Consider the following 22,917-nt stretch of genomic DNA (forward strand, 5'->3'; position numbering starts at 1 on the left):
ATTGTCACTTGACCTCTACGTGGGTAGCACAATGAATGCTAACAAAATAAATAAAGAAATGCAATACCAAAAAACGCAAATAATAATTCAAATATGAGGACAACTGTAGAGCATGCCACAGGAATGCAAAAACAAGGAAAAAACCTTTAGTCTACACAGGACAGGCTGTCCTCATGTGCAGCCAGTATCACTCCAGGGAGAAAGACATTGAATAAATATAGAGTGTATCACAGCATCGCTTAGAAAATGTAAACAGTACATATATACAGAAAACTTTGCAAGTGCAAAGTTAAAAATAGTGACATTTATTCAGCAAGGGACAATCCACAAAATATTTTATAACCCAATTAAGTGGGGCCCAGGAGGGAGACACTACAAAGCAGATAAAAGACACTAGCTTCAGCTTCTTGTACACTCTAAGGTTGCTGACAAGAATTTAAGTCAGAGAAGTGGAGGGTTATATTGGACATACATCAGTCCTGGTGAGGACACCAACATCGCCACGTGTTGGATGTGTGACATCGAATAGGTCCCTTCCCTCAGCCTCAGTTTATTCTGTGGTGAAATCCTCTAGGACAAGGAAGGGCCTGTGTCAACTATGAAGACAGCATGGCTGCTCAGCTCTGAGGCTGCAAACACCTTCCTTCTCACGCCAGTTCTCCCTCCTTGCAGAGTTGGCTCTTTAGAAATATAATCATATCTCGAAAAGCTATAAAACTGCCATTAAAATACATATGACATTCACAAGATTTATTACATCCATAAGACAAATCGCTTCTTAATAGAATAACTTTTTCTAAGTTTTTCACATCAACAGAACTGAGTTTGATTAAGAAAAAAAAATGAGATGTGAGATGTGGTATGTGTACGTGCCATTCCCACCACCCATCGTGACTAATAAATCAAATAGCTGTATGAGGTGTGATTAACAAATAGAGATCCGTAAGTGCCAAAAATACATGCAAGAAATATCTGTATGAAAGCATTTCAACAGTGTCAGAACGGAAGATCCACCAAGTGTTGACCTATACGAGGCGCTGAAGAGGCTCCTTTGCTCTTAGTGACACCCACCGAAGTTCCTTTCACCAAGTTATGAATGGGCTGCAGAAGTGCCTCCATCACCGTGCTGTTGTACAAGCACTCGACGGCACACTCTTTCTGATCGCAGAGGATCCGCAGAACCTCAGTCACCATACTTGCAGGAGAATAATTCTCTGAGAAACAGAAAGAATAAAACAGAAAGTCAAAGCACCGCTTAGTGCTGCTTCTCACTGGGAACCGCCTACTGTCCCATAAAGTTCAAAGGGAATTCGGTTGCTTTAAAAAAAAAAATCACACAACTAAAGCCCAGAAGATGAGAGTTATAAACTGAAACTTATCTCAATTAGCTTACTATCTCCTCAAGCTAATAAAAGACAAAAGACAATATAACATTTTTCAGTTAGACATAAAATCACACCTTGATACTGAAGATATGACTGGAAGATGACTCAACATTTTGCCTCTAAGAAAACGTGCTGGGAGCTGGAGAGATGGCTCAGTGGTTAGGGGTGCTGCCTGATCTTCCAGAGGTCCTCAGTTCAATTCCCAGCAACCACATGGTGGCTCACAACCATCTATATAATGTTATCTGATGCCCTCTTCTGCAGATAAAGCACTCATATACAATAAACAAAATAAATAAATCTTAAAAGAAAACATGCTTGTTTACATTCCCATTTGTTCATGTTCTTAAATGTACTCGGGTATATGAGCTTAGTAGGAAATTAAACGAAGCGTTTAGATAAAATCAGAAGCAAAAAGAAGACACAAAAGAATGGACGCTTCCAGAAGGTGACTCACCATGTTACCACATGGCAGGGATAGCAGGGGCATTCCTAAGAGCGTCCTTTAAAACATGAGCTAGAAAACCAGAAGTGTGTAAAGTGTAACACGGTTGGAATAGCTACTGAAATTTTTTATATTAGATATTTAATCTACTTAATCTAACTTCCTTATATGAATGTGAGTGCTCTAGAATGAAACAATGTAAAACTAAAAACATTTTTAATCAGTGTTACAGCACTCTTCATTCCATAAGCATGCTAACTTCAAGTTCACACCTGACCAGAAGAGGAATGATTTAGTGTTCCGTTCCAGAGGAGAGACTTTGTTTGCAATAACAAAGACTATCAAGGAACACTTAGCTATCCACATGATATAAATGAAGGCCTACTTAACAACACACTAAGAATTGCAAGCTGAGAAGAAAGACAGAGACAATGGGCTAGACGGTAAGCCAAAATTCTGAGTACTTTTAACAAGGAAATTGCTTTCATTGTAAACTATGCTGTGGACATATGCAGCAGGGGTCTAAAGCTAGCAGTTCAATTGTATAAATGCTGTAGAGACAGAAGAGGGTCTTGGAATCAGTTAAGAACAATAATACACTATTATATCCACACAAAAAAAACCCTCTATTGATACATATATTCTATAACTAATATTTACCCCAATCCATTTTTCTCTTCCTCTTTGCTCTCAGAGTTTGTGCTAATGTTTCCAAGTTATTTCCCAATTGTAGAAGACTATGGTTTACATTACTATTTCTGACATTGCATTTTCCTTTGAAGACTTTTATTTATGTATAAAGGAAAAGTAACATTACCTAAATGCTAATGCTAATAATTTAAAACATCTTGTAGTGGTTTCAATACAGGGTTTCTCTGTGTAACCTTGGCTGTCCTGGACTCATGCTGTAGACCAGGCTTGCCTCCAGCTCACAGCAATCCATCTGCTTCTGGCTGCTGGGATTAAAGGTGTACACCACCACACCCAGCTAATGTAAAACACTTTTACAGGCTGGTCAACATGCTTAGGAGTAAATGGCAATTTACAAGAAAACATGAAGGCAGTCTCTTCTTCTTTAAACTTAACAAATGATCCTAAAAACAACTGAAGGTTTCAACTTCAATGATGTGACTGTGCCCTAGTTCTTCCCTCTTGAAGAAAGTATTTAACTTATTTTTGATTTGACAGGAGGCACAGTTGAGAGACTGAATTTTAAAAGATTTTGGATCTTAAAAGAGACTGGCTATTTTAAAAAGATTAAATTTTTAGGTGTTTGAATATGTAAAGATTGTGGGACTTTTACATTTTGGAATCCTGTATATTGTGCTGTTACTGTTAATATGAGATCTCGGGGATCAATGAGAAAGGAAAGGTTGTGGCTTAACAGTGATGTGTTTGTGTGTCAAGTTGCCCAGAGATCAGTTGTGCTGGCTAGCTTTCTGTCAAGTTGACACAATCTTGAGTCACTCGAAAGGAGGATGTCTCAATTGGAAAAAATGCCTCAGTAAGATTGGGCTATAGGCAGGCCTGCAGAGCATTTTCTTAGTGATTGATGTGGGGGAGGGCCCAGCCCACCACTGAGAAAGTGGTCCTGGGTTCTATAAGAAAGCAGACTGAGAAAGCCATGATGAGCCAGCCATGGCCTCTGCATCAGCTCTTGACTCCAAGTTCCTGCCTGTGTGAGTTCTTGTCCTGACTTCCTTCTACAATAAAGAGAGATATGGAAGTATAAGCCAATTAACCCTTGCCTCCCCAAGTTGCTTTAATGGTGTTTCATCACAGAAGTAGTAACTGTGACTAGTACAAACCAAAACAAGCAAGTTTATTAAAATACTTTAGAAAGCACAAAGAGCAGAAAATAACAAGGAACACATCAACTAATCAAGTTTCTCGATATCATCTTAATATTAAGAAAATATTACAATTCTCAGCCAAACAGATTCTAAACTAAAAGGTTAATAGATTACAGATGTCTTAAAACATCCATGAACAAAATAAAATTTCATGGGTTACTTCAGAACCAATGTAATGTCTTGTATGTAGCATGGAGTCTTAATAAACCTATTTACCAAAATAGATAAGTAACTAAATCCATCTAGATAAGAAAATATTCAAATCTTTGATTATTTCTTTTCCTCTATTTAAAATAGATGCATCATGGGTTCAAAGTCTACCACAATTAATCAATCAGCCAATCAATTTAGGGATGGGACATTTACCTGAATATGCAACTGATGTCATCTTTGGACAACTTGGTGAATAATAGATAAGTTGAGTAAACAAGACCAGCAGATTTGTGAGAGATACTGAATCTTTACAAAAGAAAAGAAGAAGTAATTTGTAACATGCTTACACACTAAGAAACATTTAATTCATTCCTTTCACCAGTAAAGATTACATCACAGTTCTATGTAAACTCAGTCTGAAGAGGGCTACGGACCAGCAGACATTACTCCAGAATACAATGTGGTCCGAAGGCAGTGCCTAGGCCACTGTCTTGCACAGTTCTGCCAACTCTTTGGAGCTGATCTTTTAAATCCACAACAGATGCATGACTCTCACTATGGCTTAAGTTAATTCAATTACGGTAAGTAAAATTCAGCTCAATGTGTTGGTTCAGCTAACTTTCTTAGTACAGTAAACATGGTCAGCCTTTTTCCCATCAAAGACTAGGTAGTAAGTAATTTAAGCTTTGCACCCAAACATCTCTATCACAAGCTCGCAAGTTGGATATCATAGCACGAGTTAGCCATATACAACCAACAAATAAATGACAAGTTTCATTGTCTACCAATTAAACCATCAGTATTTAGTGTTCATGTTTTCCACATGCCACAAAATAGTCTATTTAATAGTTTAAAACCATGGTTAGTTCACAAGGGTATAGACAAGAAAGAAGACCCCAAGTTAGGCCCCAAGCTACACTTTACCAAGACTTGCTACAGAATCTTTCATTAGAACATTCAGGAAAACCTATGAAATTTAAAGTTGATCACTGGTTTCTGTTATTTTCAAACTCAGTTTTGAAATGCGCTGTAATTCTTTATAAAGCGAAATACAGTCATTTTAAAAAGAACATAACGTGCTAAATTTATTATAGATGAGAGGCATATAAAGTTGAATACCTGAAAAAATATCAAAGGAAATTCACTCGTGTTTCTTGTTCTATAAAAGCCAGCAATGCTATATGAAATAGTACACCCTTAATTGAAGATTTCATGATATCCCCACACTGTCTTAAACTATAAGACATAGCCTTGAACATTGTAAGAGAAGTACATAACACCTTGTCGGTTCGCAAGGAGCTCAAATATTAAGGTAAATAAAACATCTAGACAGGAGGGTTCTCCATGAATAGACTTTGTAACAGTATCAATAAACTACCGTTCTTAGGATCAGATTTTGAAAGGCTGACAAGCTAAGAATGGATTTTCCACTTTTAAAATGTGTCAGGGGCCCTGAATCCCACTTTCAGATTTGATTAAGTTGAAAGATCCACAGGACCCACATAAAAATGTTCATATGACACATTATAGTACAACTATACAAAGCAAAATCAAAAACAAAGGCCACAGAAGACAAAATCCCCAGCAAAGCATGCAGAAGCTTGCGAGAGCCTCTCCCAAGGGAGTCATGCAGAACACATTCAATTCCTTCAAAGTAATCTCACTAGAGATGCACTGCCCAAGGTTCTCATAGGAGGGTAAACACAGAGATACCCTCTGTCCAGTACCTATCAAAATTTTAAACTCCCAAAAGCAAACCTGGTGTTCAGCATAAATGGTAATGCTCATACAAACAGTACACAAACAACGAAAGTGCCCTTACCAGTCTGAGACTAATATGACTCCAACTCCCCATATGCCAGCCAAGATGCAAACCTGCAAGCAGGGCATTCTGAGGAAAGCAGCCTTAGGCATACTCTGTTGGCTTTCTTGCACAACCATAAACAGCATATTATTCACCATGGACAAAACATTTACTGTCACTTTTCAGAAGATTTGCTGAACTCTTCTCTATCCTGTGTTCTTAGTACAGATATAATATCTTAGGAGAATTTAAAGATGATAACTGGTCTCAATTTGCTAAATTAAATAAGACGGTATAAAAATAATATAGTAAAACATGATATGATACTCTCCCCAACATCATCCTATGTGCTGACTATAGTTTATGAACTTGACACAAGGTAGAGTCATCTGAGAGGAGGGAACCTCAGATGAGAAAATACCTCCTAAGACCAGGCTATCGGCAAAACTGTTTCTTAAAGTGATGGATGTGGGAGGGGAGGGACCAGCTCGTGCTGGGTGGTGCCATCCCTGGGCTGGCGGTCCTGGGTTCTATAAGAAAGCAGGCTGAGCAAGCCATGGGGAGCAAGTCTATTAGCAGCACCCCTCCATGGCCTCTGCATCAGCTCCTACCATGGCTTTCCTCAGTGATGGACATAGAAGCTTTAAGGTGAAATAAACTCTTTCATCCCCAAGTTGGTTTTGGTCCTGATGTTTTATCACAGCAACAGAAACCCGAACTAAGATGGAAATTCCCATGTTGTAGTATTAATATCACAGTACAAACCTTAGTATAACTTTGAGTCTCACAGTCTTTTAAAATTCAAAAACTTTAAAAGTTTAGTCTCCTTATATCTGCAAAATCCCTAAAATAGCCAGTCTCCCTAAAATATCTATGGCCCCTCTAAAATATCTAAAATCTCTGTAAGGTTCCTAAGCCTCTCTAAAATTCAAAAGTCTCTCGACTGTGGGCCTCTGTAAAATAAAAAATAAGTTACATACTTCCTTGCTTCAGAGAGGACCGAGTCACAGTCAAATCAAAGCACAAGGATGACTCAGCAGTGTACAAAGATCAGGGTGATGTATGGGACCCAGTCACCATCACCAGGCTCCAGAGGGCTCCTAACCCTAACTCTCATCACAAACAGCTTGTCTCAGAGGCTCAGGATGGCTCCACTCCACAACTGCTGTTCTCTTTGGTAGTTCCATGGTCCTAGTGTCTCTGAAACACTGGAGTGTCTCCGGCAGCTGGGCGATGCCTTCAGTGGCTTTTTCTAGCCTCCCTTTCAGGACTCTGACCCTGCCACGTGATGACACCCCTCAACGTCTCCTCATGACTCCTTCAATCCTGGGGCTTCTACTGTTAATTAGTTTTCCCTTTTACCAATGGCTTCTCCGTACTCTGACAGTGCCAAGCCTCACCTGCTCTCCATAAACACCTCGTGCCTTCCAAACAACTACCACCCAGGTGACTTTCGCTCATTACCAAGTTGGGGTGCCAGCACAAGGTACAGCTTTGGCCACCTCTGAACCCCAGCTTCTATGTGCTGACCCTGAGGAAACACTTCTCAGAGGGTGTTGCCTCAGGGATGCTGGTCTCTGCTTAATCACAACTGATTCTTTGGCCCTAGCTGATCAGCTGAGCGAAGGTTTCTCTTCAGTGATTCTTAGTTCAAACTATCACTTAAATCTGCCCCAGCAGAATCTTCAAAGGACTCTGGACCTTAACAAGCCAGGCCTCTATTTTCTGCATTCTGCTCAAGACCCTTAGCATCTAGGCACCCACAGAACATCCCACAGGGCTTTCAACACTCAATGGTTCTTCAGGCCCAAAGTCCTTCCACAACCCTCCTCAAAACAATATGCTCAGTCCTGTCACAGCAATACCCCAAGACCTAATACCAATTTCTGTCTTAATTCGGGTTTCTGTTGCTGCAATAAGCACCATGGCCAAAACTTGGGGAAGAAAGAGTTTACTTCACCTTAAAGCTCCTAAGTTCACCACTAAGGAGAGCCATGGCAGGAGCTCAAGGCAGGAACCTGGAGACAGGAGCTGATGGTGCTGCTAATAGAATTGCTCCCCATGGCTTCTTCAATCTGCTTTCTTACAGAACCCTGAACTACCAGCCCAGGAATGGCACCACCCAGGACAAGCTGGTCCCTCCCACATCATCACTATGTAAGCAAATGCCCTACAGGTTTGCCTACAGCCTGATTGTGGAGGAATTTTTTCAGCTGAGGTTCCCTCCTCTCAGATGAGTCTAGCTTGTGTCAGGCTGACGTGTGTGTGAGTGTGTGTGTGTGTGTGTGTGTGTGTGTGTGTGTGTGTGAGAGAGAGAGAGAGAGAGAGAGAGAGAGAGAGAGAGAGAGAGAGGAGAGAGAAATGAAGGAAGGAAGGGAGGGACGAGGGAAAGAAAGACAAAAAAGAAAGAAGAAAAGAAATAAAAAGAGAAACTATCAAGTATATCCTAGGATCACAAAATTTCATCATCATTGATATAATTATTCCATTTTCACAGAGAAACAGAGATACAGAGTGAGTGGCTTCTTCAAAAGGTCAGAGACAAGCTGCAAGCTACCCATAAGTTTTATAAGGTCTTCTAGTTATATACCCAGAATTGAATCACCAAGTATGTCTAGTCTAGGGTTCTGAAAAGAGAGAAATAAGAAAAGAAGTAAATACATATACAGTAATAATAAGCATATACTAACACTAAAAAACAAAAACTAAAAGAAAAATCTCCGAAGTGCTAATGACTAAAAGGAATGTAGCTAGGTCCCTGTGCTGGTTACTTTCTTTTGTCAACTTGACACAAGCTAGAATCATCTGGGAGGTGGGAGCATCTATCAGATTGCGTGTAGGGCAAGTCTAAGGGGCATTTTCATGTTTAGTGATTCATGCGGGAGAACTCAGCCCGTTGTGGGTAGTGCCACCCCTGGGCAAGTGGTCCTGGGGGGTCTAAGAAAGCCGGCGGAGCAAGCCATGAGATGCAAAGACAGTAAGTAGCACCCCTCCAAGGTCTCCGATTCAGATTAATGCATTGAGTCTTCAAGGTTTCTACACTGAATTCCTTCCCTGACTTCCCTTCATGGTAGACTATAAGCTGTAAGGTGAAATAAAGCCTCGTCTGTCAAGTTGCTTTTGATCACAGTATTTAATTACAGAGATGGAGAACAAACTAATATAGTGCCAAAGCAGGCACTGTGGTGGTCTGAGTGAGAATGTCCCCCACAGGCTCCTAGACTTGAGTGCTTAGTCATCAGGGAGTGACACTACTTGAGAAGGATTAAGAGGTCTGGACGTATTGAGGGAAGTGTGTCACTGGGAAGGAGCCTGTGAGGTTTCAAAAGTCCCATGCAGGCCCAGAGCGGCTCTCCCTGCTCCCTGCGTATTTGGATGTAGACCTCTCAGCTCCTTCTCCAGCACCATGTCTGCCTGCATGTTCTCATGCCCCAGCCCAGATGATAACGGAGTAAACCTCTGAAACTGTAAGCCAGCCCCAATGAAATGCTTGCTTGTATAAGAGTTGCCATGGTTATGGAGTCTCTTCACAGCCATAGAACTGAGACCAAGACAGACACCAAGCCAGGTTGATGAATATGAACCTGTGTGTGGTAAATCTTATCATGCCTTTTCCTACTCACTTGTCCAAATTGCACTTACCTTTTCTGTTCTTCAGCTTTATGGGGAATAATCTTCTGCCTTGTGTATAGATCAACAATCTTCCTAAAAGGCACAGTGAGTGAATGAAATAAATATATTGCAATTCTTGTCCTGAGTAGTAGAAGCTCTTTTGCTTGTTTCCTAAAAAGAGGAGCAAACAAGATTATTTATTTTAATAATATTATATTTCATAAGGCTTGTCTTCAACCCCCCACCTGAAAATCAAACACAGTATCCTCTATGTTAGAGAAACTAGTGGTATAAATTTTAAACATTTATTTTCCTTATTATTTCCTATAATATTTTACAATAGATCTGAGGGTCAGTAGTCATTATAAAATTAGAAACAACTGTTGAAATACCATCATATTGCCAGGGTTACCCATCAGTAAAGACAGGCTTCAAGAAAAAATAGAAAGAAGTCAATAAGAAAAGTGTTTAATTTTTATGACTGTGTTGGTTTTAGTTGTCAACATTAAAGAACCTAGAAACCACGAGGATGAGAGTCTTAATGAGAAATACTAGCCCATGCTGCCTTGTGAGCATGTCCTTGGGAAATTGCTTTGATTGATAACTGATATACAAAGACTATGGCCATTGTGGGTGGTGTGGTTCCCTAGGCAGAGGGTCCAGAAGAATAAAAAGAGCAAACTGGGAGCAAGCAAGAAAGGATCTATGTTTTTATTATCTCTGCGTCATCAGCTGTGGAAGTGACATTTTAAGCTCCTGTCTTGACTACCCTATAATAACAGACTGTAACCTAGAACTGTCAGCCAAATAAACCCTCTCCTCACATCTGTTGCCTTTTGTCGCAGCAACAGAAATGGAACTGGAGCAACCACATGAAAAGCCAACACAGATAAGTCTATGGAAATATTCCAATGTTGAATAAGCTCTGGAATACATTTGACATGGCTCTGGTCCCAACATTCTGAATAAAGGATACCATTTGTACCACATACAGTAGGTCATATTGATTACAACCATGTTTGTAACTAAAGTTAGAATCGCTAAAATAGGTATTATCCAATACATATTCTCCATTCATTTACTCATCACCTATATGTTAAAGGTGTATTACGTATCAATTTTACAAAATTCTAGTCTATTTATGATGTGTAGAACTACTCAGAAGGACTAGGAACATAGTGAAGTCAAGGAATTTCTTACTTTGAAAGAACAAGGAATGAGTTTCATCCCCAGAACCCATTAAAAACAAAAAAACCCAAACCACACAGCAACACAAAGGCATGATAGCATGTGTCTATAATGGCAGCTCAGGGTCAGTGAGACAGTATGGTCTTGAGGGTCTGTGCCTTCCAGGTTAGCCTGCTCAGCAAACCATGTTCAAAGGGACTAAAAATCACAGTCTGTCACATCAATGAACCCCTTTCTTATACTCTTCTTTGGTTACCTGACAAAAGCAACCTTATTACAAAGAAGTTTATTTGTACTCCTAGTTCAGGGATATCACCCATCATGGCAGAGAGGGCACTACTAAGACAACTCCTGCGGATGCTTGCTCATAACCTGGTGTGTGTTTGCAAAGACAGCTCACTCCAGAATAGGAGAAGGCTCTAACCTTCAAGTGACACTTCCTAGCCACACTCTCCTTTCTGGCAAAGTCCACCTCCTCCAAAAACAGCACCTCCAGATGAGAACCAATAGTTAAGACACATTAGCCTCTGGGTGACGACATCTACATCCAAGCCAAAGTAACATCTAGCCAGATTATAAACTAATTCATAGTAACTGAGGCAGAGAATCTAAATTTGTGACCTTACTACCAATATGGAAACTCCTCTCTGTTCAATACCTTGAGTATCAAAAATAATGGAAGGCCATACCAATCCAAGTTAACAAACTACTGGAGAAATGAACAAGCATTTGTAAATAAATGGCAAAAAAATACAGTGAAACAACCCGAAATACAAATCCAAGAAAAAGCCAATACAATAAAAATGAGGATGAGCAAGTATGAGGTGCAAATTTAATATCAACAAATTAGAAAATTTAACAAATGTGTGAAGTAACACAAATTTATTATGAAAAAATAAGGTAGAATTTTTATGCTTTCTCATTTACTAAATGCATCAGCTTTTAAAATGTTATCTTTGAAGATTTTCATTGCTTTGAGTTTAAGATTTTATCCAACAGTCATAGGGGAGAGGAATAAGGGGAAAATGGGAGGGAGGGAAGAATGGGAGGATACAAGGGATGGGATAACCATTGAGATGTAACAAGAATAAATTAATAAAAAAATTAAAAAAGAAAAAAAAGAATTTACCCAACAATAAATTATAAAATGTCTTAATATTCTTGAAATAACTTTTTTGCTTAGAAAAACAATATAAAAATAACAGAATCACAAAAGATATCAGATTAATATCTTGAGCTACAAAATGTAAGAAAAGTAGCCCAAGAAACAGGTGGTACAGGGCTGGAAAGATGGCTCAGCAGTTAAGAGCATTGGCTGCTCTCCCAAAGGACCCAGGTTCAATTCGGAGCACCACATGACAGCCCACAACTCTCCGTAACTCCAGTTCCAGGGGATCTGACAGCCTCACACAGATAGACAGATATACATGCAGGCAAAACACCAATGCAGACAAAAATGAATGAATAATTTTTAAAAAACATTCTTTAAGAAAAAGAGGAGCAGGTGATGCAAAGTAAAAATGTTGAGCATCTAAGATGAAGTTCGCTGCTTTATAATAAAGAGGCATCACTGCTGTGGTCACTGTGGGTGAGGCAAGGGGAGCAGAAGTAAATAACAAAAGCACTGGTACTCAAAGGAGCCTAAGAAAAACAGATCACACATGGAAGGAAATTGAGAGCCATGTTATGGAGCTCATACTGAAATTCAGTAGAGAAAAACATAGGGTGGAAGTCACACACACACACACACACACACACACACACACACACACACACACAAAGCAACAACAAAAAGACTGCATATTGTGTAGCTCTTGCTCCTACCAAACATAAGCGCCTGACTAAATGATACATTACAAGGAAATGGCTATAATGCACAAGTGTAGTTCTAAGAAGGGAAGCTAAAGATGCCAATGTTAGCAAACCAGACACATATCAGATAAATAAGGACATAGCTAAGGGCTTTGGAAAACAGGAACAGGCAAACATTGATAAACAGAAAGAAAAAATTATGACCAGAGAAGAAATTAATGACATAAAAAGTGATGATGAGACAAAGAGTTGGTGAATTGGTTCTTATTTTTAATTTTTTTATTATTTATATATTAACTCTGTGTGTGTGTGTGTGTGTGTGTGTGTGTGTGTGTGTGTGTGTGTGTGTAAAATGAGCATAAGTGCTAGCATTTGTGTACTACCTCACTGTGTGAAGGTCAGAGAACAACTGACAGGAGTGGGTCTCTCCTTTCACCATGAGATCTAGGGATTGGATTGAGGTTACCATGGCTTACATGAGATGTAATTTTACCCCTTTGAGCTATCTCATCACCCTAAGAGTTAGTTATTTGAAAAAATGAACAAGACTGGCTAACCCATAGCCAAATTAATCAAGAGTAAAAAAATGCAAATTAATAAAATCAGGGATTAAAAAGAAAATAAATAACAAGAAAATTCAGAATATCATTATAATGCACATAAAACCTAAAAGAAATGAATATATTTCAAAATAGACATAACCTGCCAAAATTAAACTATAATGAGATAAACAATATTAAAGTTGTATCTTACTTCATGTGGATAGATGTCTGCCTGCTTATATGTCTGAGTAATGCCTAGTGCACTTGGCTAATAAAAGAAGGCATCAGATTAGCAAAAACTGGAGTTAGGAATGGTTCTGAACCACCATGTGGATGCTAGGAACTAAACCAGGATCCAGTGCTCTGAACCTGGGTGGGCCATCTCTCCAGCCCCAAGGTAGACAATTTTATATTAATATCTATAGAAAGCAATGAGTTTGTAACAGAGAAAAAAATAAAGTCTCCCATCTAAAGCAAGTCTAGGCCCACAGGAATTCACTGTTGGATCTACCAGACCTTTCTGGAGGGGCTGCCAGTGCTTTTCTAGCCACTCCATAAAAGAGAAAAAGAACTCCTATCAAACCCCTTGTACAATGGCAGGATTATTCTGATGCCCAGGTCTAATAGAGACACAAGACAACAGAAAGAACTATGGACCAATCTCCCTGGTAAACAGTGTATGAGAACCTTACAAAATGAATTCCGAAACAGGAAGAGATCACTCATGGTGACCAAGCTGACTCCACTCCAGAGACACGGGGATGGCTAATATACTACATAAGTGAGCTCAAGGGAAATCACAAATTCTTGATGCACTTGAGGCTTTTGACAAACTGCAACATCCTTTCATGACAGCAATCCTGAATAGAAGACAGAGAGCAAGAATAGAAGGAACATACCTCAACAGAGCAAAGGCTACATACAATGGCCTTGAGCCACCAACTATACTAAGTAGGGGGAACGTGAAAGCATTTCCACCAAGATCAGGAACAAGACGGGGTGTCTGTCCACTTTCTCCAACTATTACACAATAGAGTATTTGAAGTATTCACTAAAATAATAAGACAAGAGAAATAAAAAGGATACAAATAGAAAAAGTCAATGTATCCTTACTTGCAAAAATAAGAACAATACAAAGAAGGCATCATAAGAAAACTTTTCAATCCGCTGAACACTTTCACCAATATGACAGGACATGAAATTAACGTACAAAATCAAATAAAAAATCAGTACCACAAAAAAGCATGCTGAGAATAAAATCAGAAAAACAATTCCATTCATAACCACATCAAAAATCCCTACTTATAAATTGAACCAAGAACGTGATTGAGGTCTACAATGAGAACCTTAAAACACTGAGAAGATTGAATATAAAATGAAAATGGCTATGCTACCAAAAGCAATCTGCAGGTTCAATTCAATTTCCATCAAAATTCTGGCATCATCTGTCACAGAAATACTTAAAACAACCTCAACAGCCACATGGAAGTACTGAAGACCCTAGGGAGTCAAAGCAGTTCTTTTCTTTTCTTAAGTCTAGGGGAACCTGATTTCAACTTATCCTGTAGAGCCACAGGCACAGAACCTCATGGTACCAACACAATCCAATAAATATAAGCACCTCGTTTTTTTTTTTTTTTTTTACAAAGGGACCAAAAGATACACACTGGAGAAGACGGCCCCTTCATTAGTAGTACACAGGCCACTGTTGTCTCAGATACAAGATGAAACTGCATCTTTATCTGAACAAAAACAAACAGATAAAAAATAATCATCTCAAAATGGATCTAAGATCTCAAAATAGTACCTAAAGCTCTGAGACCGCTAAAGAATAAAAATTGGGGAAGACACTCCAAGATATGCATTTCTCAATAGGACTTTGTTTTCAGGAAACAAAACCAACAACCAACAAATGGGACTTCGTGTCAAAAATGGCTATACAACAAAGGAAACAGTAGACAGCACAACAGGGGGAAAATCTGTGCTAGCTACACATCAGAGAGACAGCTAATATCTAGAATATACACTTCAAAAAGAAAACATGAAATCAAACACCCCAATCAGAAAGTGAGCCAATTAAACGAATGACAGTTCTCAAAAGGTAAAACAGAAATGATCAAAGAATGTATGAAAAATGTCGCCTCACTTGTCATCAGAGAAGAGCCAACTAAAATCCACCTTGCCCAATCAGATGAGCAGGCATAAAGGAAATGAATAATGAGTAGGATCAGAGAAATGGCTCAGCAGTGAAGAGCATTTGTTGCTCTTCCGAGGACCTGGGTTCAATTCCCAGCACCCATAATGTAGCTCACAACCATCTATTCACATTAATTTCAGAGAATCCAATGCCTTTTTCTGGCCAACACGGGCACCAGACATGCATGTGGTACACAGACATACATACAAGCAAAACACCCATACATGTAAAAATAAAAATAATAAAAAGACAGCAAGGTAGCACCAAACTCAGGGGAGACTGTGAGTAAAAGGGGGCCCTAAAATTGTTGCTGGAAATGTAAATTAGCCCAGGCACTTTGGAAATCAGTATAGGAGTTTCTCAAAAAACTCAAAACAAGAATATCATAAGATCCAGAAATGGCATTCCTGGGTGTTTGCCCAAAAGAACTCTCAGTGTACAACAGACATGTTTATACATCAAACCTATTAAGATACCATCCACAGTAGCTAAGTTACAAAACCAACCGAAGTGTCCAACAACAAGGGAATGGAAATATATGCACATATACATATGTATGTGTGTGTGAGACAAAATATTTTCAGCCACAAAAAAATATGAACTTTTACCATTTTCAGGAAAATACATTTAACTAGAAATAATCATATTAAGAAATTAAAACTGTCTCGGTATGTCTTCTTTTATTTTTGGTTCCTAGATTTAATATTCATAAAATCATACAAATATAACATATACATCTAACATATATATCATGTATATACAAGTACATACATACGTGTGTGTTTGTATATACAAAATATGTATTATATGTGTGTGATATTAAAGCAAAGACCAAATAATCTAGGGGAAAAAAGGAGAATGGAGTGGAAGGGGAAGGGAAAGTAGAGGGATATGATAGAAATAAAATGTGCTTACCACATAATATATATGTACAAAAATGTCCTTACATAATACAGTACTATATATGATGAATAAAATAAAGCTTTTTGAAAAATAAGATTTTTAAGAATTTTAAGGCATTAGTAAGTTCTTTTAGTAATAATGTTAGCCATTTTAACATCTGTAATAGAAGAAAATAATACTTACCACAGTGCTTTGAATGTCCTAAAATTTCATCAGCTTTCATAGCTTTACATAACTCCAAGTACTGAACACACTGCTGAACTGCTGTAGTTATCTGATTTTTAAAAAAGTACATAAAAACAACTGATTAGTTCCAGAAATACATAGTCTCTGTGTCCAAAATTTCAAAAATCAAGGCTATTAAAGTCTAATGACATGGCTGGGCATGGTGGCGCACACCTGTAATCCCAGCACTCAGGGAGGCAGAGGCAGGTGGATGTCTGAGTTCAAGGCCAGCCTGGTCTACAAAGTGAGTCTGGGACAGCCAAGGCTACACAGAGAAACCCTGTCTCAAAACAACAACAAAGTCTAATGATATGTATGTATACACCCAGACTACCTCAAAGAGGATGATGAGCATTAAAGAACCTCCTTATGGAGATGGATTTGAATGTTGCAAACCAGCCACTGAACAAAACGTCTTCGTTTCTACCACAGACAGAAGTCTACCTAAAAAAGGACAAGCTTGGATACAGGCAGAGTCGACAGCCGAATTCTGCCAAGACAGGGTAAGCAAGTCCTCAATAGTTCCTGTCTCACAAATATGTCTGTCAGATATATTGGGCCAGAAGGCTGAAGATGATGTTCCAACGTTATAGAGAGTTTTGGGTGACTGCTCAAGTAGCAAACTGCCTTTGTCACCTTCTCATTTGGGAAGCTACTAACCTGCATCCCCTGTTTACTCAGGTAATCAATTTTATTCCTTCTCAAGTCTCTGATGGGGTTGAAGACCAGATAGTTTAGTTTTTTGGTTTTTTGGGTTTTTTCCTTTTTTATTAAACATTTTTTACTTTTTACATATACATTTATATTACTACACATATATACAATAAACTACCTATAGCAAGAAGACAGATAGTTTAATTTTATAATTAAGCTCAGTTGTCTAGGGGTTAAGATATTTTTAGGTCTAGATAGATGTTTTAAGTTGATAATGACAAGATATGATATTGATTTACATTCAGAATTTTAGACGCACCAAAATAGGAAAGATGCTTTCTTCAAGGTTGCCAAATACTAATAGCCAAAACACTAAGAATGTTACCATTTATATAATTCCTTATTGTTTCATGGTTCTTCTTGCTGCAGATAGTTTATTGTATATATGGGTAATAATATAAATGCATATGTAAATAATAAAATAATATTTAATAAAAAATTTTAAAAGATACTATATGTAATCCTATCACTGAGCATGCTAACTTTAAAAAGTGATTTAAGAAAATACAAATTGAGAAAATCACTCCTATAATTGTTAAATAATAGTTAAAATTTAAACTATATGTGTTAAATAGATGAATCAGTGGTTAACAGCACTTGTCCTTACAGAGGACCAGGTCTGGTTCCCAGCATCCACATGGCGGCTCACAACAAAACCTCTACAAGCAGCAGGTGGACATATGATGCACAGACACACATGCAGGCAGGCATATATAAATCTTAAAAATAATAAAATATGTTTATAGAAATAAAATACCACTCTTATTTTATAAGTTCTGCACACCTAACAGAACTACTCTGTGCTCAATATCATAAAACTCTTCTCTCAGCTCCCTTACTGTGGGTCTTTTATTCTCACTCACCCAGCAAAACGCCACATGGACCAAGCACTTGTTTCCACCTCAAATATCAGAATCTCAGAAAACTAATTTTAAACATTTCAAAGATCAAAGTCACAATAAAAAATGACGAACACTCTTGTTGCCCCCGAAAGTCTCAGCTATCATGTCTCCGTTCTTCACAGTCGAGACTTCCAACCACCTTCATCACAGACATACTTCTTTTTAAGTTTATTTATTTATATTATTTTATATTTATATATACATATATATTTATATTATATTTATTCATGTTATTTTGTGTATATGTGTCTGTGTGGTTTCTGTGCACCACATACACGCAGGTACCCTGAGAGGTGAGAAGAGACTATTTTTTTTCCTTTTTTTATTAATTTATTCTTGTTACATCTCAATGGTTATCCAATCCCTTGTATCCTCCCATTCTTCCCTCCCTCCCATTTTCCCTTTACTCCCCTCCCTATTGAATCCCTTAAAATGGACTTACAGGCGGTTGTAAGCTGCCATGTAGGTGCTGGAAAGCAATCCTCGGTCCTCTCAAATGCCCTTAACCACTGAACCATTTCTCCTGCCCCAAAGACATACTTTTTATCGATGCCTTTTAATTCTAATTTCTGAACAAAATAGATGCCCTCAGTAAGATAAGGGCTGATGAGAGCTGACCCTGGTGGTGTAACATTGCTGGTGAGCAGTCTCTGGTGGGTGGGGAGAGCTAGAGTATAAATGAATAAGGACTGAAAATGTAAAGATCCCTAAAGAAACAGATAACAGAAAGCAGCGGCTGGTATGTGGTCCTGGAGCAGGACCTCACTTTTCTGGTGGGTAGGCTATGGTCATATAGAGGTTCTTTTTCTGTTATTGCTGTTGTTTAGTTAATATTCACAAAAAATTATAAGAAGCTTTCCACATACCTAAACTGTTTCTACGAATATTGCTGTTCACATGGCACACAGGTTTTCAATCTACTAATCTGAGATCCAGGACCAAACCCAGTAAGATAATCTGAGCACAGAGTCCCTAAGGGACTCCTCCATGGACAATATTTCACTCATGTTATCACAAGCCAATGCTGGAAGACATAAACTGGCCTGTGATAACTCAAGGAGAAAAAGAAAGCTAAAAACTTACCCTTTCACATTCATTAGGCACCTGAATCTTTTCTTTTTTATTTTGTTCCCTTCCATTGTACTACATGACAGATCCACTTCCACCTTGCCTAAATCAGACTTTGGAGGGCCAGATCCACGCCCGATGAGGTGTGTATCCTAAACTCAACATACCCTAACCAACCACATCTGAGCAGCAGCATCTTTCCCAGAAAGTGTCCTTCTCCCACTGTGACATTTCCTCAGCTAAAGGCATTACTGAATCCATTATCCAAGTCTTCACCAGCTGCCCTTTCAAAAGCCACAGCCTCTAAATCCTGTTCCCTAAATATGGCATCGCTAAACCATCTTGTATCCCAATTCTCTGTCACTGGCTTAACTTACACTTCTATCATCTTTTTCTTAGCTTACTGTCCAGCCTCTTAACTGTCACTTTAGGCTGTAATGCTTCTCTGTAGTATACTCAACCTATTTTCTGACAAAATGCAACTATCACCTAAAGTGATTTAAAATAGGAGCTGCTTGAAATCCTGACATTCAGAGTTAAATGGATAGAGCTAGAAAAAATCATCCTGAGTGTAGTAACCCAGACCCAAAGGTACAAAATATGATATATATTCACTTAATGTGAACGTTAGCTCTTAAGTCTTCAGTAAGCACGCTGGATCACCACAGCGTACAGAGTAAGGAGCTAGGGAGGTGGGAGGGCTCTCCCTAGTAAAGGAAAATAGGACGAATAGTTATTGATGACTGGGGGTTGGGGGAGGGTGATGGAAACTGGGATGGAAGGATAAAATGAGAAGAGGGAGAGAAGAAATTAAGAGAGGTAATAGGGGGTGGGACAGCCAAAGCTAAGGACCAATTAAGGGGTTTTATGGAAGCCTGCTACAATAGAACTTTCTTATAAGTATACGTACACCTGAAAGTAATCTAACAGGAATCACCACATAATGGGAAAGAGAAAGCCCCAGCTAAACATCTTCTAGTATCAGGAATCTGTTACATCTAATTGAATTCATGGCCAAAGGGTCCCATGGAAACCCCAAAACCATTCATGCTATTGCCAAAACTATTGGTTCCTCTCCACAAACTGATGGGAAGGCCCTACTGATGAAGACAACACCTACATAACTTAACCAACATGGAGAATTAGAGCTGGTTCCTACTTGGAGCCTTCAATCTAGCTGACTAGTGTTCATGTTCATGGTACAGGAAGGTACTCTGCACACTATCCAGGGAGAAAGGTAAACACCAGCCAGCTACAAACCCTTTGATGTACAACAGGGCCCTGTCCAAAAGATATGCTGGGACACTAGCGACACAAAAGCTGTGGGTGTAACTATGCTAGCAGATGAGAAAATGTCTCCAATAAATGGGGCTATAGTCAAGCCTATAGGGCATTTTTTTTAATGATAGATGAGAGAGGACCTAGCCCACTGTGGGTGGTGTCACCACTGGGCTGACAGTCTTGAGTTCTGTAAGAAAACAGGTTGAGCAGGCCATGAGAAGCAAGCCAGTAAGCAGCCCTCCTCCATGACTTCTGCATCAGCTCCTGCCTCCAGGCTCCTACCCTGTGTGAGATCCTGCCCTCACTGCTTTTGTTGATGAACTGTGACTGAAATAAACCCTTTCCTCCCCAAGTTGCTTTTGGTCATGGAGTTTCATCACAGCAACAATAACCCTAACTAGGAAAGAAACCCATCATGTCTGATTAGATTTAAGGCCTGCTCCATATGAAGGAACCCAAACCTAACACTGCTTGGGTGGCCAGAATCCTGAGGCCAGGGACCTGGGAGAAAACCAAATAGCACTGTTCTGCTAAAGGAACACGGTAATAAAGTGATGCCTAACAACAGTCGGCGATACTCATAGATCAGTGGCTTGTTCAGCCATCATCAATGAAGCTTCCTGCTACAGTTGATGGAAATACATACAGAGACCCACAACTGGACAATAAGCACAGAGTGGAAGACTTTGGAACACTCAGTCCTAATTGGGATGTCTCCATTAAATTGCTCCCCTCAGGGCTCAAGGGGGAACTCTGCAGAAAAAGAGGCATGACAATAGTACAAGCCAGTGGGAACAGAAGACACCAAGAAACCAAGGCTTTCTAGACACAACAGGACTGATGCACATATAACCTACCTCACAGAGACTGTGGCAGCATGTACGGCCTGCACAGGTCTAAGCCAGATGAAGAAGTCCCAGCACTGAGAGGAGAAGCCCCATTCCCTAACCCAGAAGCTATATACAACTGGTAACCAGCCACAAAGAAAAATTTGAGTTTTCTCCAACAGTCTCACTGGGTAAACAAAAAACAGTTAATGGCAGGCCCCGTGCCTAGCAGGAGTTGACCAACACCTAATAAACTCTTTGCATTGTGGTTGTGGGCCTACCCTTTAGAGGCTGACCCATCGCTCCAGCCCACAAACAAACTCAATAGTATTTCATGAAGAGATTTTTGGTTGTTTGTTCATTTATTTTTACCTTGCAGTTGTTTTTTATGGCATTTCTGTGTGCAAGTCTCTGCATCTACGTGTTTCTTTTGCTTTTGGTTTGGTACCTTTTCTTTCTGGTCATTTGTTTTGTCCTATTCGGGTTTGTTTCTATTTTATTTTATTTTATTAGATGCCTATTAATTTTCTAATGAAACACAGCAAGAAAAGTTAGTAGTTTTTCTACTTGTTGACATCCAGTTAGACCAGCACCATTTATTAAAGATGCTATCTTCTTTCCATTGTATGGTTTTGGCTTCTTGTCAAAAATCAATTGTCCACAGATGTACAGGGTTGTTTCTGGGTCTTCAATTCAATTCCATTGGTCAACCAGCCTATTTCTATGCTAGTACCATGCAGGGTTTTTGTTGTTGTTGTTGTTGTTGTTGTTGTTGTTGTTGTTGTTGTTGTTGTTCGGTGGTTTTTTTTTCCTTTTTTTAATTAATTTATTCTTGTTACATCTCAATGATTATCCCATCCCTTGTATCCTCCCATTCTTCCCTCCCTCCCATTTTCCCCTTACTCCCCTCCCCTATGACTGTGACTGAGGGGGACCTCCTCCCCCTGTATACACTCATAGGGTATCAAGTCTCTTCTTGGTAACCTGCTGTCCTTCCTCTGAGTGCCACCAGGTCTCCCCCTCCAGGGGACATGGTCAAATATGAGGCACCAGAGTACGTGTGAAAGTCAGACTCCACTCTCCACTCAACTGTGGAGAATGTCCTGTCCATTGGCTAGATCTGGGTAGGGGTTTGAAGTTTACGGCCTGTATTGTCCTTGGCTGGTGCCATAGTTTGAGCGGGACCCCTGGGCCCAAATCTGCCTATCATAATGTTCTTCTTGTAGGTTTCTAGGACCCTCTGGATCCTTCTACTTTGCTATTCTCCCATGCTTCTCTCACCTAGAGTCCCAATAGGATGTCTTCTCCTCTGTCCCAGTTTCCTGGTAAGTGAAGATTTTCATAGGACATGCCCCTTGGGCTAGTATGCAGATATAAATGAGTATATACCATTTGAGTCTTTCTGCTTCTGGGTTAACTCACTCATTATGATCATTTCTAGCTCAATCCATTTGTCCACAAATTTCGGGAATTCCTTGTTTTTAATAGCTGAGTAGTATTCCATAGTGTATATGTACCATGCAGTTTTATTATGGTTGCTCTATAGTACAGCTTGAGATAAGGGATGGAGATTCCTCCAGAGATCTTTTATTGTACAGGATTGTTTTAGCTATTCTGGGTTTTTTGTTTTTCCATATGAAGTTGAGAATTGATCTTTCAAGGTTTGTAAAAAAAAATTGTGTAGATATGTTAATAGGGATTGCATTGACCCTATAGATTGCTTTTGGTAAGATGGCCACTTTTACTATGTTGATTCTCCATGAGCATGGGAGATCTTTCCATCTTATGATGTCTTCTTCAATTTCTTTCTTTAGAGACTTGAAGTTTTTTTTCATAAAGGTCTTTCACTTGTTTGTTACAGTTATACCAAGATACTTTATGGGGTTTTTTTTTTTGCTAACGTTAAGAGTGTACTTTCCCTAATTTCTTTCTCAGCATGTTCGTCATTTGTATACAAGAGAACTACTGATTTGTTTTTTTTTAGTTGATTTTATATCCAGCACTTT

The 22,917-nt window shown here is 39.1% G+C and overlaps 1 protein-coding gene across 3 annotated transcripts in view; it reads right to left on the bottom strand.

Moving 5' to 3' along the window:
* TBC1D32 (TBC1 domain family member 32) overlaps positions 1 to 22,917 on the bottom strand; it is a 199,344-nt gene that overhangs the window by 131,425 nt on the left and 45,002 nt on the right. For all 3 annotated transcript variants that reach the window (XM_084777382.1, XM_084777383.1, XM_084777384.1), the window contains 4 exons: positions 16,078 to 16,168; positions 9,283 to 9,423; positions 4,050 to 4,142; positions 1,072 to 1,214 (listed from right to left, as the gene is read on the bottom strand). In XM_084777382.1, the coding sequence (XP_084633508.1) occupies positions 1,072 to 1,214; positions 4,050 to 4,142; positions 9,283 to 9,423; positions 16,078 to 16,168 (468 nt within the window). The remainder of the gene's footprint in view (positions 1 to 1,071; positions 1,215 to 4,049; positions 4,143 to 9,282; positions 9,424 to 16,077; positions 16,169 to 22,917) is intronic.

This window comes from Acomys minous (genome assembly GCF_964271855.1).
Source record: "Acomys minous genome assembly, chromosome: 3".
Taxonomy (NCBI): domain Eukaryota; kingdom Metazoa; phylum Chordata; class Mammalia; order Rodentia; family Muridae; genus Acomys; species Acomys minous.